General features: G+C 47.8%; 1 protein-coding gene across 1 annotated transcript in view; it reads right to left on the bottom strand.

Annotated features, from left to right (window-relative positions):
* LRIG1 (leucine rich repeats and immunoglobulin like domains 1) overlaps positions 1–23877 on the bottom strand; it is an 85443-nt gene that overhangs the window by 45438 nt on the left and 16128 nt on the right. Inside the window, 2 exon segments of the mRNA XM_027467906.3 lie at positions 3733–3807; positions 8429–8500. Coding sequence (XP_027323707.3) covers positions 3733–3807; positions 8429–8500 — 147 coding nt within the window.

Below are 23877 nucleotides of genomic sequence, written 5' to 3'. Positions count from 1 at the left end.
TTCAACATGCGAGGCAAACTGACTCTTCAAGGAATAATTAAGCCGAATTAAACTTCATGGCAGTATGTTAAGGCATAGCATGTTTGATGCATATGTCATCCTTGCATCCATCTGCAGCCTGAAACATCCAAAGGTTTGCAGTAAGGCTTGAGAATGCTCTCCCCTACAGATTCCCACATGCTTGCATATGCATAACCAGCCCACGGTCCACAACACGAGGTCAAGCAAATCTGGAGTGATGAAGACAGGTATAGGGATCCCCAAAATAGGTAATGCAAAGGGACCAAGCTCGTTGAAAAGAGCTTATATTTGAGTTTGGCAGCATGCAGTTTCTTTCTCCCAGCATCAAGAGGACTGAAAGTCTCTTCCCCAGCTTAGGAAGAGCTGGAAAAGAAGCAACTTGTTCACAAGGACCGTTTTGAGTGACAAATATACAACCACTGCTTTTATAATACATTCACAGCCCTTTGGAAATACTTAACCACATGCAATATACAAAACCTACTTCAGAGGTTTGTGAGGTAAACACACTTCACACATTTATAAACACTGAAAAAAAAAAAGGAAATGTATTTATTTTTCTTTAGCAGTAAGAATACACTGTAACACTATATACTCAAACATAAACCAATTGCTCAGTACACAGTCCTCATTATGAGTCTTCACCCTGGGTTTGGTTTGGCAACCTCCCCAATTATTACTTCATGGATGTGAAGGCCAGAAAGAACCAGTATGATCATATAATCCGATTCCTTACATCACACCAGGCCAGAGAACTTTCCCCAACACTTTGTGTACCGAGCCCATTAACCTGGAGTTGAACCAAAGGGCCATCTTTTAGGAAGCCATCCAATTGATTTAAAGACTCTCAGAGATGGAGAAAGCCTCACTTCCTCAGCAAATCATTCCGATGCAAGTTAGTCAGCAACATCAATTAAAGCAGGTATTTTAAAACACCTTTCAGATTTTTACCTCTGATAAAAAATAAAAGGAAACGCAGGGGTAAAAAAAAGTGTGGCATTCTCTGAAATAAGCTAAACAAGAGATCCTTCTTGCTAAGGTATGACAGCAGCATTACAAATCCCACTATCGGAGTTATTTATGTGTAGCAGCTGAGGAAAGCAATACAGATTTCTGGAAAGTGATACTGAGCAGGTCTGTTTAGAGTACCGTCCTTTTATCATTTGGCTTTGTACCTTCCCCTTCCTTCTGTACCACTCTGAAATTTCAGAGGAGACGTAAATCCGCTGCCTTCCACCAGTCAGTGTCACTCCTTTCCAACCGCTTATTTCGTTTCAGGAATAAAAAGGCAAAGCTCTAACAATTTGGTCCTTTGCCAAAGGCTAAATTAATAGCAAAAATAACAACAGGGGCTTGTGAAAATTAGATCATTTATAGACTTCGTGAGAAAGAAAAGGCGTTTTGAAGGGCCTAAAAACTATATCCTGGATGGCAAATTGAATGCGAGCTTTCCATCCATAAATCAGGTCTCTGAAGTCTTGGAATCCCAGCGCATGAGCTGAGCCATTACACACTGGGTTATGCAGCAATTCGGTGAGCTCAGCTCAAGTGGCAAGCAGATGGCCTCATGTCAGGGGACGGTGCCTCAACAAGGGACCCTGCTTGGAGGGAGTTACTGCACGGCGCTGCAGCCAGCAGCCCCCAGATCACGAACGCAGGCTTCACATGCGGTCACACGAGCACGGAGAGGCTGCGGCAGGAGGCAGAAATCAAACAAGTTGGTTTCACACCAACTGCATGCGACACATTCGACAGGTCTGATAACTGCTGAGACACAAGCCACCCCTCCACCCAGGAGGTGGAGTGGTTACGTACCAATTAAACTGAAAGACACTCGCTAGATTCAGCGCTGCTGATAGCACGGGAATACTTTGGCTCTTTGTAAGCTCTGTAGGAACACACCATGCCCAAGAACCAGATCAAAGGCATCATATCTCAAATGAAAGCAAAACTTGCTTCATGCCAGGAGAGAGAGATGGATGCCAACTTTAAGCTCAGATCCTTAAACTGAATTAAGGGAATGAAGGAGTTCTTCTGCTTTGCATATTTTAACACTGCCTAATGGAAAAGCAGGAATGGTGCCAATTCATTTCAGTCAATTCTGTCCTTGATTTAAGTAATAGGAATGTACTTCTAGCCAACTGATCAAGGTTATCTTGGAGTAATTCAGAGCCTTTCAAGTCATGAAGGCATACTGGCACTTTCCACTATGAGGAGGTGCCCAACCACTGCAGCTACGAAGGGGCAGGACACCTGCCTGCAGCTGGATGCTTCGAGGCCATGCACAATGGAAGACATCGCTCAAACTGCTCAGGCTCTTTGCTGGATGCCATATTAGCTATAAGCACTTCCCCTTCCCAGGAACTTGGGAGGTATCATGCATACCTCAGCAAAATTCCTTCTTGGTGTGCATTACAAGCAGACACATGCAAAAATAATTTTAGAAATCCACACTCTTAAGGTACTAAGAAGTCTGATATTATGTCTTTATTCCCTTCGGCAGTGTCCCCAACCTGAGATCCTTGGTGGCAGATGTACAAGGGTTCTCAGGTGTCTAACACTTCTGCAGGCACCTACACTACTGAAGTTAGCAACTTCAAAGTTTCTGCAGACCTAGCCTTGCAATCACCAATCACTCTCTCTCTCAAAGAAAAAAAAAGTTGAAAGAGACCATAAAAATGGGTCTGGAATAAGTTCCCTGAAAGATTAAGACATGAAGGCTTTAAGTAAAAAGAAATAACCAACACAGCACCAGGAGAAAAAAAGAAAAATCAATAAAGAAAAGGTAAAATTATATACTTCTTTAACAGTACAACTACGAGACAATGGTTGAAATCCAAAATCAGACAACGAAGAATAACAAAATATTTTTACTCAGTACGTGACTAACCTGTGGAAGTCAGTGACGAAAGTTACCACTGACCATAAGTTTTCAATGGTTAGGCAACGGATGAAGTGTTAGTGAGACAAACGAGTACAATCACAAAAATAACAAAACCATCAAAGAGTTTCTGCCTTCCTCCATCAGCAGGAATGCAACAATGACAATGTGCAACTTCAATGTGCATTTCTGCTAGGAGCATCTTATTCTGTAACTATTTCCATGGCTGCCCATCATGACATTTCCACAGGCTGTATGGAAGCACTGCCCACTGTATTTATCTGTGACAGGACACCATCCAATGGACCCTTCATATTAATCACAGCTATAATCATTTTTCATTGGGGTTCTGCTGACATGCAGGCCAAAAGGTGATATTTCAAATCAATTAAAATTTGCTAAATCCCAGACAGCTCCACTCCAGCCAGATGCAGAAACCCAGACTGGCACCGAAGTGACTTTTAAAACTCTAGAGACATTTACACAGACTTGGCTGTGCTGACTGATGGACATTATGGTTGCCTACTTTGAATCACTCCATAAAATTAAGTATCAGAGAAATGATCTGCACTAGAGTTTGCAGATTTCTAATCAGCCTGCAAGCATTATCTTGTGCCCTGCGTGTACACGCTGTATTAGAACAGCACGTTTATCACACACGATCTCACAAATCTCAACTCCAGATGTTTCTTAATTAAGGTATCAAGCCTGATAGCGAAATCTGAAGAGCTAGCAGAAGCGGGTGTGACACACGAAACTCTGAGTAGCAGTTACATCCACCCCACAAACAGGAGCAGAAAGACAAAAGTAATGAGGCCACAGCAACTCACAGGTGGAGGGCACGGACACTGGAAGATGCAGGTCCCAGGGAGGGAATGGTGGTCAGCTCGTTGTTGTTCAGTCTCCTGCAACAAGAAGAAATTAATCGTTTAAGCGAGAAGCCTACAAGGAGGTGTGCATGAGTTAGGCATCTGTCTTCACTGACCCACCGGGAACACCAGCTTTTTGGCAGAGGTCTCCATCACAAGGGGTTTATCTGCATCTGAGTTTCACATCTTCATTCCAACTCTTTAATAACTAAATGAGAGCTTCCACAACCGTTCCCACAACACCTTCTTTAACCAAGCCAGACTCTGCATCCCCTCCCACCACCAACTCCATGCCCGGCCAGGCCATGGGGGTGACATGGCGGCCCTCAGGCCGCACTGCTTCCTCCCTGCGCCAGGCCTGGCTCTGGAAATCCCACAGGGAGCAGCCCCACAGAACTGGCCACAAACATGCAAAAACTGGCACTGGGCACCAAAAGGCCACCAAACCCAAGTGACCAGCTCCATCCAGTCCCCAGCGGCCCCACAGGACTAATAGCAATTGCAGACTGGCCCCGCTCCTGGAAAGGTGGTTACAAAAATGTCCCCCCTCAATGGCCTAATGTTTGAAGTGTTTTTCTGACTGAAAACAGATCCTCGCCATGTGACCGGCTCTTCCTTGGTTTAAAGAGCCCTTGTTTGTACGGTGAATTAGTCAATTAATTACTGTAACAGTCGCTTGTCTGGCTGCTTGAAAATTACCTAATTTCTTAGCCATCCTGCTGCCCCCCCACCTCCACATGCTGAAGCCATTAAACCCAAGCCCCTTCCAGACAGAGCTGGGCAGGGTGGCAGCTCCCTGGGCCCCCAGCTGTGCTGATCAGCAGGGCCTTGCCATGTCTTTGCCCTCTGCTTGTCTTAAAACTATTCCCTTTCCCTCCACAGACGAGGCTCAAAAGCACCCCGACACTCGCGGGCCATGCTCCCCAGCCACCCCTTCCCAGGAAATCCTGAAAAATCACATCCAGATGCATCCAAACACAAAGCAAGAGCGGAGGAATGTGGTGCAGCTGAGGGGTGCTAAACCCCGGGCATGAGTTGGGGCAATCCTAAATTCTGGTCTTGTTCGGGGATTTTTTTTTTTGGCACTTGAAAAATATCTTTGGTGGGTCGGAGAGGGCAGTGATGCATCTATGGCAGAACTTCCTCCTGACTCCTCCGAGAGCAGGAGCTGTATTTGATTTCACGAGGAGTTCCAGGTACTGCTGGGATAAAAGCTTTTCTCAGCCTCAGCTCTGCCTCTGACATTATAACCCTACCTTAAAACGTAAGGGAAAAGAGCTGGAGGCACTGCAATACAGCAAGGAGCTCTACTTCACAACTAAAAGCTCATTGTTACTGATACCACAGAAAGGTCTAGAGCTTTCGACAGTGCAAAGCAGGCTGGAAAAAGCATTGAGATGCATATTTTACATTAACATCCAGCCCAGCATCTTTCTGAAAGCCACACAAGGGGACAGAGAATTGGGCCCACAGCCCAAGGCTCCACAGCCTGGGCCAGCTCTGGTTGTGCAGCTCTAACACCAAACAGTATCTAACAAGTGTCCAAACCCTCCTCTGACGTAAGTGTGATCTTTCAACTATCAGTGTTCTATCAGGTCCTTCTCGGTTAAACAGTGCAGTCAGAAAGCAGCTCTCCCACCTCATTTTCTCTTGGCTTACAGTCACCAGTTGCTGATGCAGAGGAGACAGCCAAGCTCTGAATTTCTCTGGGATTTCCCTTTCCTCTTTCCCCTTCCCCCATGGAAGAGCAACAAAATAGTAAAAACAAAGAACAGAACAACCAAGCTCAACAAAATTAAACGTTCTCCTTTCTCCTTGGAGGACACAAACCTGCTGCCCCTGAATGGCAAGGGAAGGCAGGAGGGGACCACCTGTATAAAATATTTAGCCCGGTTGCCAGACTGGTGTCAGGCTGAAATGGAGCCTGCTCAAAAATAGCACAGCTCTCCAGAGCTTTCAGTGAAAGGCACTTTAGAAAATAAAAGGTGAGTTGTTTGTAGAGGAATTTTAGCACAGTTACTACCTCTTTGTTACAAAATGAGCTTGGAAAACCTGAGAGCCCTGTAACCATCACTCTCATGGATCCCATATGACCTGAGAAAACCCCACAAAGGACAAAAGGGCTGCCCCACAGTAACATCCCCCTCCTATAATTGCAGCCAAGGCACAAGATTGGGGCGTCTTTAAAAGGGAACCATGGAAGGGACATGGGAGAAACTACAGGTGTCCTGAATGAGGGAGGTAACATCCTGCTGCAGCCTCTTCTACCTGAGCTTTCACCAGCACACAGCTACGTATTCCTGAGTATATGAGATCCTGAGGTTTGTATCACTGTGAGCTACTGAATTGCCTCCTGCACAAAATGAGAGTTCAAGGAAAAAAAAAAAAAAGCTTCTAAAAACAATCAAAAAAGCCAGTTGCCTATGTACTATTTGCTTCATTACAATCTTAGCAAAGCAAAACAGTGCATGCAAGATAAGCTATGAGCTTTAGATCTCCATTTTTCCCTGAATTTTGTGAAAATGTCTGCAAACAAAAAGTTTCCAAAATATATGGCACTAATTATTCACACACACGCAGAGCTTTGAGCCCCATCTGTAACGCTCAGGAATCAGAGGCTCCATGTTTGAAGCATCATGGGAGGTTTCAGGTCTTATCAATGCATCTATTATTTGGGGCAATCTCATTCCCTGAGGGTGACTTGGTTTGCCCAGCACAGCGCGCACAGCAAAACACTGACTTGCTCTCAAGACATGCCACAGCATGATGCTTATTTCATGAATGTTTGTAAAGTGCTTAAAAACTCAGAAAGAGATGCTCTGGAAGTACAGATGTGGTTCTCTTTGTGAAACGCAGTTTATTTCAGTGGTCTGTGGTTTAGCTGTTATTCAAAAGCAACCAAGATTGGTAGATAGGGCTTTTAATAGAGCTTCTCCCTCACACTTTCCAGAGCTTGCCTTCCAGGCTTTGCTCCAGACCTCTGCCTCCCTTTCTGTCTCCCATCTGACTGCTCCCTCTCCCTCCTATCCACTTATCCACTGCCTCCCTTTTCCCTTACCCTGCCTCTCTAACAGCAAGCTGCTGTTATCCGCACCACCACTCCTCAGGCTGCATTGCCTACCTCCCCCAAACCCTGACGCTTTTCATGTTCAGTGCAGAGCCCACCCTGCCCTCAGTGCATGCAGCACTTTGTACACGGGGGCTCCCTACCAGAAGCCATACAAATCTCCCGGCTTCGTGCTCCCAGTCACACACCTGCAGGCACTTCCACAAATAAAAGCTATTGCTAAGCCACAATCATGTTAGGATAACTCGAAAGTCTCATGGGATCAGGGCTGTGATTCTATTCTCTAAGCACAGAGCAATTTAAGGCTTTCCGCAGTTTAAAGAAGACAGGTCCCATAGGCAACAGTTTGCTCACCTCCATCACTTTCTTTTCCCTCCCCTCCTGCTCTCTGAGGCAATCACAACGAGCTGAACCTGAGCACTGTGCTCACTCCCCATGCATATTCCTTGTTTTGTCACGATCCCCAGCAAGTCCCTGCTGTTTGTTTAAGCAGGGGAGCCACACGCAATCAGGCAGGTGGAGATACATTGCATTAATCCCCACAGTCCAATCCGGCAGGCATTAGGCAGGCAGAGCTCCCACTGCTGCAGACTGCTTTGCCTATTTAAGGATCACAGGATCTGGCCCCTCCGCAAGCCCCAGAGCCAACACTTAATGAAAACAGACAAAGGACAAGAGAAAATGAACGATATACACAGAGCACAGCATTGTTTCTGAAAGGAAATGTTTTTTCAGTTTCCCATGAGGCATCAGTAGCTCTTCAAACACAGCCCAAACCTCAAGTATGCCAGCAATTCAACATTCAAATGAGAGCTCATTACCTCAACCCACCGCTTACAATTTTAGTCACTTTCGTTTTTCAGAACCCAAAATCAGAGCTCCAGAAATTGCTGCAAATAGCTGACAAGCACAGCAGCCCTGCGAGCGCAACTGCTGAGCATTTACGCAGGTCAGGAGGCAGGACACCCTGCCATTCATTCCCCAAAGCAAAATTTCCTTCCACCAGCCAGGGGACCTGTTCCAGCCAGCCTTCGCTGGCTCCTCTTCCCCCACCACAGCAGAAGACAGCTCTGCTGTTTTTAGGCTGTCCTAGCAGACTTCAGACAGAATTTGTCCTCGTTCCAAAAGGAATACAAATGTCTAAGAAAGGAGGAGACACAGTTAAGTGCTTTGTTATCCACTACACTACACCTTTGTTTCCTGGGAGATTTGGGTTAGGTTGGCATCAGATATCACAATCCAGGCTGTTCTGCCTTGCTTCAGGGTTATCCTTTCAGCAAGGAGCTTTGTGTGTGTGTACAGGTGTGTTAGCTGAACTGCTCCCTCAGAGCATTGCACAAGACAGAGGGAAGCAAACACCAATGATTTCCAATAACAGCTACGCTGCTTTAATTGGTTGTTGTGTTTGTTAATTGATTAGTTTTAAAAAAGCAGCACAGGTACAATATGAAAAAACTCCACACCAAGCCAGATGTGCTCAGTCAAACTGGCTAAAGGCAGATATCTTCTTGGGAAACTATATACAGTTTCCTGCAGTACAACAAGCTGCCCTTGCAAAATAAAACTAAAGACTTACAGTTAAATACTTACACTTCCTGCAGGTTCAAGAGCTCTGCAAAGGCAGAAGGATCAATCTCCGTCAACTTGTTGTAGCTCAGGTTTCTGTTAAAGTAAGAGAGAACAGGATGAGCATCGCGCAGCCACTGTACTCAGCAAAACACACTCATCACAATTATTCTGGATTGCACTGGGAATTGGTAGGTTGTGGGGTTTTTTATTTTAAGAGTACTTAAACACAGTAGGGCAGCACTTTTCTGCTGAATATGAGTTACTTTAGTTCTGTGATCAGAATGTTATTTAGCTTGCCCTAAGCCTTATGCTCTTTTGCATTAGTGTGATGTTAATTTGTCTTTATATTAGGCAATTACATTATCATCCTTCTATTGGTTATTCACAACCACACAACTAATTACAGATGAATAGGACATTTCCTGACAGACTGAAGTCTGAACTGAAACAATCAAAAAAAGCTTATCCTAAATATTTTATAGCTATCATTACAGAGGGTGGTTTTATGTACCACTGTGTATCCCATACAAACAAAACACACATATAGGTAGGTACGCTTCCTATGTGTCAACATAAATATATTTTACATTTTCTAACAAGCTGTCATTAGTATGCCACTCAATGTCATCAGCATCAGTGATAACAGCTTTCAGCTGGTCACAGCCCTACAGGTTTTGTACCTCAACAACTCCAACCCACGAACTACAGACAGCACACGTCTAAATCAGGTTATAGCACCTTGCTGAGGCACAGGTTGTATTATCTGGAAACAACCTGATGGGAGAGCAAATATAACAGGCTTCTGGAAAAAAAATGTACTGCAAGGATGGCTGGGGAGAGCTGAACCAACAAAATAATGCTAAAAGTGGCAAGAAAGCAACACCAAAAGCAAGACCTTTGCTGTGCTCTGCTGCAACAGCCAAGTCCCCTGCAAGAGGCACCCTGTCAGCACACCACACACAGGTCAAACCTGCACTTGGGGACTTACAGGAGAGCACAGATCAATTAAGACCAAGTGACTAATGATGCAGAAATTAACAAGTGTCCTAATTAATGTGATGTATGCAGTGTTGGCATGTTACTGTGAGTGTGTAATCTAAAGAGGGAGGAGGCAAATTGATGGGCGGTAGCAAGGAAAGCAACCGCAAGGAGTTGCGAGAAAATTGTGAGGGGGACCTGCTTTAATTTCATCCTGCTCCACACCCTGCTCTAGGATATTATCCTGGGTAAAACTCAACCCTCCTGTCTCCTCTGCAGGGAGGTTACACCCTCTTATTGCACCTCTGAACACGACCCAAAAGATTCATGGCCTGATTTTAGATAAGCCCTCAAACATTCAGCTGCTTATTCAAACCACCGAGCCAGTCTGACTGGAAAACTGGCCAACCTTCCCCGCTTTGTGTATTTTCTCTGTTTTAAAGCTGTGCCTACGGTACCCAAAGCGGGCCTGGAGCCTGAACAGGCCCCAAATCTACAGGGCCGCCCCGGTGGGCCTGAGGTGAGGGACAGGAGGGCAGCTGCCATGGCGCAGGGGCCTCCTGCCCAATGTGCTCCATTGCACCCCAAGGAGGAAAATTCAGGCCTACAGCGACACTTGCAAGTGCCAAGACTTGAAAGATCACCAACTTTGTGTGCTTAGCAGGAAGCGATAAACGTCTCTTTCGAGCTAAAAAGCAGTTATTGATCACCTGCCCTTCCACAACACGTTTTATGGGAAGTCCTCAAAGCATTCCCCTTCACACGGTAGTTCTCTGCATGAGCTGTTCCCCATCACTTCAGAAATACCTTGCATCTTACCCAAAACGTACCATTTTTTTGGCCAGTATTTGCTGTGAAAGAAAGCTCTAGAAATCACCAGCGCAGGATTCCTTTAGCGGAAACTAGGCCTAAAGCAACATAGGAGTATAAAACCTAACCAAGCATCTAGTTTTAAAATATGCTGTCCTATGAGCCCCTACCGTCTTTTAAAACACTCAAGAGACCTTTAAATCAATACCAGCCTACAGCAGATATCCATTTCACTATGAACTCAAAGGCATTTGTCTAAATAAAAGTCAAACTGCAGTTTAAACTCGGAGCGCGTTTGAAAGCCAAGTCCGTATTCATAGCACAATTACGAATTAAAGTGCAATTTGCCCACAGATTACATTACTACTATTTTTTTTTAAACCACACAGCAAAATCAGGTTGGAGCTTGTCCTGTCTGATATACAGGCGAAAAAAGAAAATATAACAGGTAATGTCCTATAGGCTCAACACAGTAGGAATTAAGCAGACACAGAAATATTAGCAACATATTGCAAGGGAGAAAATGCAGCCATGGCGCTAGCCTGAATCCATCTGTTTTAATGTATTTCTATGCCTTCTATTGCTGCAAATCTTTGCATTTTTTAAGGGAAAATATTTATCCTCAAAACACTCCCCCACAATAAGCTCAGAGACTATTTCACAACCCAAGCACTGAGGATCACAGGCACCAAACTGATCAGCTGCACACTTGTCAAAGGGAACAGATCCCGGGCTTAGCCCATGCTCAAACACTGAGTGATGCTGACATGACCTTCAAAAGCTCAAAAGTGAAAAAAACAAAAGTCTTAGCAGATTAAAGGATTTCATGGCCATGGTCTAACATCTTCCAAAGCAACTTTCTGATTATTGTTGTTGCTATTTGAGAAGTTTGAACATCAAAGCCATTGCACAAGCAGCTTTTCAGAGAGCACAGCAGTATTTTGCCTACTCCAACAGACTCTCCAGTGCTTGCTACAGAAATACAGGTGAAGTCCACCTTGTATGCCCAAATCTCAGTTTGCCCCATGCTACTCACTCCAATTTCTATCTGTCCTCACCAAACATACAATATGCCATTCAAAAAATCGGTGGGGGAAATGAAACACAGTAATAGTGTCAGTGCAAAATAAACAGGAGAACTGAAAATAGAAACACCAAAATAAACAGTTTACTCCATTTCTGAGACTTGCTGTATTTTAACTCGCATTAAAATGCCCAGCAATTTGTTGCCTGCAGCATTAGTAAGCAAGGGACGTGTTTCCCAGAACCCAGATCCCTTCACTAGACAGTATTTGGCATGCCAGCCACAGCATGCAAATTGGAGAAAGAATTAACGTGCTCTGATAGATAGATCATTGGGACCAAGAGTCAGGAAACCTCAGTCTGCTCCTGGCTCTCTTAATCTCCTGCTGTGTGACCGGGTCATGTCACATCACCTCTCCAGAGCTTTTGTTTCCACAGCCACCCTTTGTCTGTCTTGTCTATTTAGACTGTAAATAAAATCGAGGTAGGTATTGTCTTGGTTCGCCTGATGCTGATGAAATGAGGGCTCAGTCTTGGTTGGGTTCCAGTAATGCAAATACAGAAGGGAACTCGAAACTTGAGGTCATGGGTGCACGCGGCACTCCCCCAGCGCAAAGCACGGGTCCCAAATGCGTGGCAGTGCATGGAGCTCCGCAGGGGCTGCAACGTGCCCACCAGATCAGCTTCTGCACACCAAGCAGCACAGGCTGGATGGCGATGCTGAGCTTGGGGCATAGCTGTCCCATCATTGGAAATGGTCACACTTCTGCTCTGCTACAACACGGAGTGTGTTCCTTCTCGTGGAGCCCCCGGTCTGATGGATACTCCACTACTGCTACTACTCCCACTACCACTGCACTACTACATGCAGTAGTGCAACAGCTCTCATTGAGCAAATCTTTGCCATCAGTGTTTTAGCATCTTCTCCAAAGAGCCCCGAAAATCCAGAGCCCAATTCTATCCCAGAGCAGGGCTCTCCTGAACCAGATGGGCATTGCTTTGAAGCTACCAGCTCAAGTGGTTCCTAGCGGTCAGCTTGTTTCCCTCCCCACAGTTTGAACAGAAGCTAGTGTAACGTTGTGGTTTTTAATTAAAGCATATTTTGATTTAATGGCATGAGAAGTGTTTGCACTTATTTACCCATTACATGCACTAAGTCTTCCTTGTATTGGCTAATCCCAGACTGTAGGGTTTTCCCCCCGTCTTGTCACTTCCCTAAGATGCCCCTGATGAGGAACCAAGAGCATGTCAAATCAATATGGGAAGGGCCCTCTGCCACCTGTTTTACCCATTCCAGTCTCTAATTAAATAAGAAAGCAGCGCTTGTCTTTATTTGGCATTATGAAAATGGCACTGTGGATCACTGAGCATGGCAGAGACTCAAAGGAAAGCCTTGTTAAGTCACCAGGTACAGGGCCTGCCTCTGCACCACTTCCCAAAAGTCACAGTAGTGCCACACAGCGAGCCGTGCTTGCCACGGATGGGATCAGTCAGCTCTCTGCCCCACGAGATGCCGATCCTGGTTCCCCAGGCAAGGTGCAGGGTACACGGGGAGTTCATGGACAAGTTTTGGCTCTGTGTTGGGAACTTGGCCAGCCTTGGAGATCAGAGGTGTGTGGCTGGCTCGCCAGACAAAGGACTCAGACTCGTGGCTCCTGGTCGTGGCTCACCCCAATGATGGCTGAGTTCTGCTCGGGGAGGTGGAGGCTTCCGAGCCGCACATCAAACCCCTCCATCTGTCAGCGGGGAAGATTGTGTCAAAAGCGTTTCTGCACCTTTTGATGACAGGCAGGGGGAGGAAAAGGAGGATGGCTCCAAGTTCTGCCCCTGCCAACCGCGGCTTTCATTAAACACTTTGTCAACCATTGTCATAACACAACTTTTCACTGCTCCTGCACAAAAGGGAGCCGAGGGCCCTGAACAATCGAGCCCTGCAATATAAATTCCTCTGGCTAATCTGTCGAAAGATAGCTGCCTAGGCCGCAGCTCGCTGAATAGGCACCAGCCTCTTCCCACATGTTTGTGGAGGGCTTTACAGCCCCGGCGTGGAGGCCCCGTGCACACTTGATTGGGTATGAAAAGCATGGCAGCAGCTGAGTAAGCCTGGGGATGGGGGCCAGGGGAGCACATCGGCCATGCAACAACTATACAGCTGTGCACGGGAGAAAGCACGCTTTAATTTCCCTTTTAAACAAGGTTTTGACTCCCAGAGAGATAGCGGAGTCCTCATAAGCAGGGACATGCAAGGCTTAACGCTGAGGCACAAAGCGATCAAAGAGACTGTAAGGGTTCAGCCAGTTGTATGGACTGTAAGGACAGAAAGGAGCAGCTTTAGGGTTTTTCACCCCCCTTCCATGCACATGACAAGCCCCAAACCCACTCGTTTGGGGAAAGAGCAGCTGAACAGCTACCACAGCCATTGCCAGCCCCCACCGCCAGTCCTGCCTGCCCTTTGAATCCACCTGCTGAGCTGGTGGAAAAACACAGCTTCTGCACCCCCAGCTGGCTCATCACCCTCACCCCTGTACCACTGCTCCCAAACTCAGCTCAGAAGGCCTGGGGCTGCAGTGAGCTGAGCCCCTTGGGATTGCTTTTCCAGCAGGAGCCCTGGGAACATCCCAGCCGGCTGCTGCAGGGGCTTTGGAGAGGAGAGAGGGACCCTGGAGGAGCAGGGAAGGATGAGCAGCCCTCATGTGGGCAAAAATCTCCCCATCACAGGCAGATCCCGCCAGCAGCTCAAGCTTTGCTTGTGCCCGAGCTCAAATCAGCAGCAGATTAGCTTGGGTTGATAGCACACTCATATAAGGGGCTTTATGTGCAGAAGGGAGTCAACTTAAGGGCAACCCTCAAGCCATAATATGAGCTAATTTGACAGTGAAGACAAACTTTGAGAGGTCATCCAGACACCCAGAAAGCTGCAGCATGAATCACTCCCTCCCAGCCATGACTAACAATGCTGTCTGAAGGAAATTCCTGCAGCATGATTACCAAAGAATCAATACCACGCCGATCCCAGCAGATGCACGCAGACATTAATGCAAAGAATACTAATTAAAACCACATCACTGAGACCCATTGTATCAGTCTGCAGTTTAGTTTAACTTGTGGTTGAGATAGTTCCCTAATTCCTCCAGCCACCTTTGAATAACTTCAAATAACATCTTCAGCCCCTGCCTTTCCTCCTGCACGAAGTGCTGGGTAGCACCAAGCTGCAGCTGGGCTTTCTCAGGCTCCTACCAGGAAAATTCCCATTCTTACCCATCTCTTAGAAGGGCAGTGTCAGGTTATTTCAGGCCCTGCTCAGTTTATACAGATATGTTTTGACAAAACCTAGGATCCTATTTCTTCCTATGTTAATAACCTTAGCAAAACAAAAGAAGTTTGGCTTTGCTCAGAAGACCGTCTCCTCAAAACACCCCAGATGTTTTAATTTTTTCCCCAAAAGAAAGAGGGTCAGCTTCAACTTGCCCTGTATAAAGGCACATCAATGGCAGAGCGAGGACAGGGAGCAGCTGCTGGGACAGGGACAGGGCCAGCACCTTCCTCTCCCTGCAGCCAGCGGGGTCCCAAACCAGCAGAAGAGAGGGCACAGCACATAGGAGGTGTGACAGCATTCTCAGTTTTCTCTGCTTCTGAAAAATAAAAGCAGCAGCCACGCTGCCTGCAGTGACTAAGGCTACAAAAGCTCCCGTTATGGCTGCATGTTCCTCTGCCCTCAACCAGACAGCCCAGTGAAAGGCAGCATTGTGCGCAGGGAAGCAGGGATGCTGCAAGGCTTCGGGCAGTGTTTAATTGCAGCAATTTTTCACCTTACTTGCTGCTGGTAAGCTGCACAGGCTGAAGGAGACAGGTTCTCTCCAAAACACGTTGAGCTATCAGCTGCAAGAATTGCCCCAAGGCAAAAAAAAAAAAACAACAAAAAAACAAAGAATAATCAAAGGGGCCAGGAGCATCTAAATAAAAACAAACGGATTTAATTTAACATAAAACAACCCCGGTTTGCCACCTGTGGCAGGTAAAGCAGTTGGAAGGAAAATCAGGATGTGGAAGTTCTTAACCCACAAGTAAACCCCACCCTTAATCTGCCCAGATCCCCATGGCGTTTGTTGTTTTTGTTTAATTAATCTGCTGCTTAGTCTCGAGAGAAAGACGTGTCTAAAACCCAAACTGGGGGTAAGCCCCTTGCTCCTCTCTACTGGGGGGCTGGAGGCCCTGCTCGGCCACGTGAACCCAGCAGCTCCTGCTTCCACCACCACATCTCCCAGGGAAAAATCGATAAAGGCCACGGCTCCTGCACGAGCATTTTCAATTAAGGTTCCCCACTGTGTATTCAACATACTAAACCAATTTATCGAGGATTAACAGCTCTGTAATTTACTGTATGCCTACCTTACAGCAACTGCTAAGCCTCCATTAACTGACACTAACACACAAGAGCTGCATTGATAAATCAGCGCTAAGTGCTATTTACTGCTTCGGGTACTGCTGCTCCTGCAAAGCAAATATTTTCACCCAAAAGTTGTGCAATTTTTCACCAGTGCTTGCAGCAGATCAACCTCGAGCCTCCCACTGCATGACCACGCAAAATCCAGCTGTGGGCTGCAGGTCGAGTGCAGATGGAGAAGAGATAACCCAGAAACTCCCCGAGCACTGCTCAGAAGTCTCCGCAGTTCAAGAAAACATCCGAGGCCGCCAATCATTCAATGATATCCAATAACCTGTATTTTTAAGACACATTTCCTACAAAAACACAGAATCGGAGCGTGCTCTGAAACCACGTGAATCCCTCAAGAGCACAGCCATGTCCATAAGTGTTTCTGGTAAGCTCAGAAAAAGTTTTTCCAGCGCTCCACCACCACGGTTTGTCCATCAGAAGCGTTATTCAAACATCCCCAGGCACAGCTCTCGTGCTGCAAACAGCACCCCGGCTGCTGGGGAGGGCGAGCATCAAACCCATGCTGAATTTTGGTGTGCTGCCTTTCCACAGAGCCCCTCATCCTGGTACCGCAGCCACCAGGGCCACCAAAAAGCCACCACGGCTGGCACAGGGCCTGTGTGTGCCCCAGCATGGTCAGTTGTGAGTGGTGTGGGAGGGCTGTGACCTCCCCGCAGTGTGTGCCCAGCACTTCGTTCCCTCGCCATTCTTCTTATTAATAGTTAATCAGGAAGGGCCAATCTCCCCCCAAAAAACACATTCGCTTGGAAGCGGCACAAAGGAATATTTGTGTGCTGGTTAAAACTAGTCAGGCAAAGAGTAAGGGGGGGAAAAAGCCTTAGAAAAACAGCGGGAGGGTTTCTACCGCAGCCCAAACCTCTCCGACGCTGCTTTTCATCACCTCCCTCATACAGAAGGGTGCAAGAGCAGCGAGGCATCCATCTCCCAGAGACAGGGTTGGCTCTCACACATGGCTATGCCATGGTCTCACCTTGATGCTCCTTCACGTGCATCTGCTGCACGGCCAGCTCAGAAATGCATGTGCTGCGACTTGGATTTCCAGCCGTCTCCTGATGCTTGCTGCAAAATGCACCAGCTGATCACAGCCAAAGCAGCCAGCCCAGCAAACCACCTCCCAGTACCGAAGCCATCAGTCCACCTCCAGTTCCCAGCTGGTGGCCGTGACCCAGGTCCCAAGACATTCAGCCAACCCTGCAGCTTCCTACCGTGGGGTAAATCCCCTCCGAGCACAGCCACAATCCCCCTGTGATGGGGATCACGGCGCTGCCCCCCGTGCTGTGCCCACCACGTGGTTTCTCAGTTTGAACCCAAGCCCAGTGAGGACATTCCCTTAAATTTTCAATGCGTGGGCTGCAAGACAAGAGGTTGACTGACTGCAGAGACCCTGCCCACAGAGGAATGACACACGTAACCCCAAAGCCCCACGTCCAGGACCGGTTACCCACGCTGGCAGCACAGCGGGTTGCACGGCCAGCTCTAACCCCCCTGAGGCATGAAGAACATATGGAAGTCAGCTCCCCATTTTCAGTTTAAAAATAGCTGCTTTGTAATAGCGAGCGGCATTTTAAGGGCAAAATATGCACATTTTAAGCTAAAAAAAAAAAACGCCTCAGTTGGCCATCCAGGCTGGAGATGTGTGGTTAACACAGGCATCCACCCTCCCCTCCCGAGTAATCGATGTCCAATGGTAATGCACTCTCGTTCCAAGCACTTTTATATTGCCAATAAAGCACCGAGCAATTTAATGGATTTCTAACCCCAAATTGGAGGCTGTACTGCATCCAACTGACTCAATTTGTTCAGCCTTAGAGGAAGCCCTGGAACAAAACGCTAGAAATAAAACCACATGCACTGATAACATTACAGAAATAGATGCTCGAAGCAGCAAATGTTCTGCCCCTTTATTTTATCTGACCTCCAACCTGTTTTAATTGACCTTCAAGATGGAAAGGCTGCATTTCAAAGCAACCATTTCCACCTAGATCAAGAGAAATAAAAGCCAAGCTATATATAACGTGTTTGCTGCAAAACAAGGCAAATAAATCTACTCAACCACCTTTCGCTTGACAACGAAGAACCAGAAGAGACTTTCAAGTTAATTTACTCCGTATTTTACGTCCTAAGCAGAGCTATTTTCTAGATAAACTTGCTCTCCCCGTACAGCACAGACAGCTTCCTTCGCCCCCCGAACCACAGAGCGCAGCACTCGCTGGCACACAGCTGCAGCAAAGGACTGAAACCGCACATCACAGAGGTGATGGGGAAATTGGGGTTCACAGCACATCCCCTGTTGGGGGAAGAAGAGACAGCCCCAATGCTAGGAGCGGGGCCATATATCAGCACCAACATTCAGTCTTTTGTGTAACTCCGTCAGTAGTGCTTACTGCTGGGACAGCAGCAGGATACCTGTGAGGATTTCAGAGCAGCACAAAACACTTTTCTCAAATAACTTGCATATGTACGTGCCTTTCTGAATGTGCATTTACAGGCACACGTACCACCACACAGACACGTGTGCATCTTCAGGAGTGCAGAGATCACGCACCCATTGTTAGGTACACAGCCAAAAGCTTTATCATCAGAGATTGGGACAGCTCTACAGCTTCTGACAGTTGTAAAGAGCTCTAATAGGTCTTCATTACACTCAGCCACAGCATATATATAATGCCACATCTCTTACAGATGCATTTTTAAGCGTTCAAGAGCTTTTCAGTGCTATTTTTCAGTTCCCTCCATTTACAAAGCCAGACTTCTTCATTAATGCAATTCAAACAGTAGGACTGAGAAAAAGCAAAATTTATAGCTAGTAAAACTTTAGAAAGTCCTTCCCACAAGCTTGCCCTTCCCACTGGAGCCTGGTATCTCAGGACATCCCAGGATTAACAGCCACCTCCATTTCCACAGGATGCAGCTTGTGACTCCCCAGCTGGGTTCAAACCCCACGTTACCATCAGCCAGGCACCAAAACCAAGCACCCTTTGCCTGCAGATGGGGAAGGTATTTTCTGATCCACCAGAGGACAAGGCTGTCACCTCCCTGGAGGTACCCCTGTTTATTATTCATTGAGCACCCTCAGGTTTGGGCAGTTTTGCAGCTGAAAGCGTCCCAGCTAATTCAGGGTGGGCAGATGTTACTGAGGTTGAACCAAGGACCAAACTTTCTCTTCTAGAGCTTTTTATCCTTTGTGTTATAGAGGGCTGGGATGAGAAGGGGAACATTTCCTTAGCCTTCTGCTACAGGAAGCAGTTAAGGACCCAATCTCTTGGGAAACCGCTGGATTCCGGAGGTATTTGGATAAGCTTATTTCAACTTCTTTTAACTATTATTCCTGGAACCACGCTGCTCCACTTGGCGTTTAAGACCAGATGTCTTGCTGTATTTCTGCCCACCAGAAGGCGTGGAGGCTCCAGTCGGCCTCCAGCACAGGGAACCCCTTCACCTGAAGGAATATCTGTAGGAAGGCTTCATCCAACTTCTGCAGGACAGTGGTAAAAGAGCACCAGGTCCTTCCTTTCTCTTTGAGGCTGTCCCACTCAGGCAGAACCCAAAGTCGATGCCAGCTCAAAGCTGCCTGACAGCTCTTAGAATAAGAAATAATCCCAGTAAGAACAAAACTCCACGTGGGTGGCCACCTGGCTGTGTTGCAAACAGAGCTAACACTCCAGTCAGGCCAAGCACAGAAATGCCCTTTCTGCTCTTCCGAGTGGTCCTTGGGAGCCGGGCGCCGTGCCAGGGCGCTCGCCATTCACTGCTCGCCCTGCACCTCTCCTGGTGCACGAGGCAGCCTGGGCTGGCTCCACATCAGCACCTCGCACTCCAAAACACAATTACTTAAAAAAAATAATGAAGGCAGACAGTGCTCTCAAAGTTTGTTATCACTTGGGGAGGGCCACAGGTGCGCCCAGAGCTTAGGGAACTCAAGCCTTGCTCTTGTGAGAGCAGGCAGGTTAACCTCTGAAGGGCAAGGAGAAGGAATGACACCATTTCCTAAGGATCAGGAGTTGCCAGGGTTTGTGGAAAGCCTTGCTCTGAGCACACAGGATGGAAAAGGGGTGGGTTTTGCACACAAAGGAGATGAAATCCTGAGATGTCCCACGATGGAGGACCCACAGCACCTCGCCTGTAGGCGATGAAGATGACAAGTCCAAGGAGATCAAAGGGCAAGAGCACATCATGTGCCTGAAAACCACATGAGAAACACCTACACAACTCACTACCACAGCTGCAAAACCACAGACTTTCCAGCATCACAAAAAGTACAGTTTTCTATCACTGTCAGCTCCTCCCAGCGCCCAGAACCGGATTCACAGAAGGAAGAGGGCAACAAACGGCCCCAGCAAAGCAGCCGAGGGGAGATGCTGCTCCTCGGGGCAGCTCATCCCAACTATCTGCTGGGGTCCTTCCCAAACCAGGCGCTGCCCACGGCAGGATCCTGGGCTCGCCAGCCCCTGACCAGCATGGGAGCCCGCTCCAACATGTAATCGGAGTCCCAAGCCTGGCTCTGATACAGCAACGCCACATTAACAAACGCATTTTCCTCAATTTGTCACAGCAAGCGAGGTATGAAATAAAAACCTCTCCAAATCTCCCAAACACACGGGCTCTCCCCCCTCCCAAGCCTTTTGCAAACCAATGAAAATTGCGTAAAAATAAACTGTAGTGCATTTTATAGGGGCAAATAGCTCTGCTGCAACTGGAAACACATAATCTAGCTTTTCTCTAACAAAACCTCCAGGAAATGGCTCCGCAGAAGTTAACTAAGTGATACTGAGCTTTCTCCAGAGTGTTGTATAGGAAATAACACCGCAGCAACGACTGCCTGATTTAACCTTTTGTCCAGACTACGCTACAAAGCCGTAGCACAGAGGTATCTGGCTGATGTTAACAATCCTCTGGTGTATTCCGCAGGACTGCAGCAGGGAAAGCAGGTTATCTCACACGTGCTCAGCGAAACACCCCCGCCAGCACAACGCCCAGGCAGCCAATTGGTGATGGAAGACTGGATTTTACGATTTTCCCCTTCTGTGGCTGCAGTTGGCATTTATTTTATTTTTGTAAAGACGTGAAGAGGTAACGGCTGTCTGCGAGGAGCAGAGCAGATGATCGCACCCTGGGCATTCAGCCCACCAGCAGTGCAGACACCGAGGAACCCCATCCCTCCAGCACGGCAGGACCAGCCCAGCCGTTTGTTAGGGACCTCAGCAGGTGACCCTACAGCACCTCTGGCTGAGATGCACCATATTTCTCCATCCCACCCCCATGGTCCCAGGAGGGACCGCTCCACACTGCAGTAAGTGCTGCGGAGATCTTTCACTCACCGGGCACCTCAGGAGCAGCGCGTCTGCCAAGCAATCTGGTGTCAATATTTGCTTGGAGCTCTGCAATCCTGATTACATCAGCTGAGCCAGGCTGCCCTCCATCCTTTCTCTCCCACTGCCCACACTCTCCTAGTTTGGGGAACGCATTGCTGCACAGACCTGGAATGAGCTTACTTTTTAGCCTTCTTTTTAGTAGAAAAGAGGAGCTACAGCGTGACGTGTGCACTTTGCCTGCTGAATCCCCAGCATCTCAGCCATCACTCTGCATGAAATATGCTGTCTAGGGAAGAAAAAGGCAAGGAAAAGACACCAAAGCGTTTCCACATTCCCACCAAGCTTGGGTTTCTGTGCAACTGTTAATGTAAGTGTTTAACCAGGACGGGGCTCCCTGGGAGCCATGGGACACGCTGCCTGCCTGCCCAGGTTAGCCAGTGGGAAGATGCTTTGTTTTCTTCAGCAGGCTCGACACAGCCACCAAAGTTGCTCCAAAATGAAAAAAACACACAGGGGCACGAGCCAAAAAATAATCCAGAGCAGCAACGTAACCCTCGGTTCAGGAGGCTCGCACTAAAACACTCGGCACTGATTTTAATACACCAAATTGCCCGCTGGGAGGGAAGCCAGCGCTCAGCAAGAACGCAGCCGGCCTCAGCCCGGGGCTTGCTGGTGTTTTTCTGCAGCCCCACGCTTACGTGGAGTCACGTGCAGCCGATTACATAAACTGTACCTTTTCCATGAACACCTTCTCTGGGATAAAGGTTCTCATTTTGCCCTGCGTAAAACCGCTCTCCACATGCTTATAAGCTTTAATTGCTATGGGAGCACATAAAAAGTGTCCAAATAAGTCTATTTAATGGTTACACATTAACTGTCATACACCTCCGGGCTTCTGTTATCCATATATTTGCAAGATCAATAAACTCCTTATGAGTAAACTTAGGGAAAGAGTTGCTGCTGAGAAATGTTCCATTCCCATTTCCTAATAACTTCATGAAATTCATTAGAAACTCCTACCTATATCTGAAGCTTGCTGCTTGTGGAAAAGCAGGCTGTGCCTCAGCACAAAGAAAAAGAGAAGTGTGTTTCTCCCTCGCTCGAACTTGGACGCGTGCCCACAAGGTAATGCAAGAGCAGAGCAATTCCAGGCTGAGAAGGACTTGGCTAAAGCAAAACGTGTACGTGAGCCTGCAGAGACAGAGCCCCTCCAAACCCACGGAGAAAAGCCTCCAGCGAACAGCAGCAGCCTGGATACCCAGGAACAGAGAAGCTGTTTGCGTGAGGATGGAAGCATAAGAAGGGTTGAGGAAGCCACATCCAAAACACTTACTGGCAATTAAAATGAAGGTATCATTCCCAGTGAACCCACAGCTCTGGCCTCCACATACCCACGGGGCTCTGGCGGATTGATTTTGGTGGCTGCAGCCCATGGGTGCCACAGCAGGGCAGGGACAGCCCCACCAGCTGCACGAGTACAACCTTGCTGCAAGGCACAGGGGTGCTCCGAGTATCTCTGGAAGCAGGTAGAGAGGATTTTATTCACTGTCCTGTGCCTGAAGGGTCATCAGCAGCCTGGTGCTGCCACATTGCTTAATTGGGATGGCTACAGATCATTAAACACCTGCTGAATTTTACCTTGGGCATTTAGAGATGCCCCGAGGCACAGCAGTGGAGCAGCAGAGAGAACGGGGAGAGGGTGAGAGAGGCTGAGCCAGGCAGCCTGAGAGTGATTAAGTGTTGATCAAATCCAACTATTTCATAAAGCTCCTGGTATGCCCGACCAGCTTCGACAGTCTCCACACTTTGCTGTGAAATCCCTGTGATATTTATGAGAAGTCTGTGAACGGCTCCTTTATCGCCTTTTTTTTTTTTTATTCCCCTTTCATAAAGGAAGTGCAAAGCCCCAAACAGCTGGGATGCCCAAGTGCTGTCAGCCCCGGCGTGTTTGCCAGCTGTGCACACAGCATCCCCCAGCACCTCCTGACTCCCATCCTCCTGGGCACAGGTAATGTGCTGCCTGCCTCTCCCTGATCCCATCCCTTTTGCCCCCCCCGGTGCTGTACAAAACCATGCTGAGCACAGCCATGTGCATCCCCCTCATCCCAGAGAGACCCCCCCAGGCAACAGGGAATTTCAGGGGGCAGAGCCACACCAGCATCAGAGTGATGCCAAAACCCCACAAGGGCAAAGGAAGAACACATAGGGTTCCCCCCCAGCCCTTGCCCATTAAAAAAATCAATCCCCATTGTAAGAGTGCAAGCAGTGCCTGTATTTCACACCAAATAACACGGAGAGGACGTCATAAAGATGGAATCGCTTACAGTTGGGAGGGAGGAGGATTATAGAGGCTATTGCAATTAAAAACAAACTAGACAAACAAATAAGCCCCGCTTCCCTCCCCCTGGCCGCCGCTGCCTGCTCCGCACATGTTATCTGCAAACCGCGGGCAAAGCAATTCCCCGCTCCGTGCTATTTCACAATCTGCTCGCTCTGAACCTTACGCTACGTAAGGAATTAAACAAACATTTCCTCCTTTTCCTTCTTCGGGTGGTTTCCCCTCCTCCCTGCTCCCTTTCCAGGGCTGGGCTCCAAAGTCCAGCCCTGCCCGGGGCTGAGGCGTGAGCAGCAGCTGGGGCTCCCCAGCCCCAAAAATCCTCCCCAAAAAAAGAGGAGAGCGATGGGGCTGGGCACCATTTGCACAGCAGCTCGTGATCGCCCGGGTCGATTCCTCCAGCAAACAGGCAGCCCAGAGCCCTCCCAAAATACACCAAGGACAGCCGGGGGGGAAGGAGGGCGATACTAAACACGATGCAGAGATAACAGGCAAACTTTGCAGAAGTCAATTAAAAAGGCGGTCAGCCCTTAAGACAGAAATCCTCAGGAAAGCA

Source organism: Anas platyrhynchos, chromosome 13 (assembly GCF_047663525.1).
Source record: "Anas platyrhynchos isolate ZD024472 breed Pekin duck chromosome 13, IASCAAS_PekinDuck_T2T, whole genome shotgun sequence".
NCBI classification, from domain to species: Eukaryota; Metazoa; Chordata; class Aves; order Anseriformes; family Anatidae; genus Anas; species Anas platyrhynchos.
Note: the sequence above shows the minus strand (reverse complement) of the source record. Positions and strands in the feature narration are given on the sequence as shown.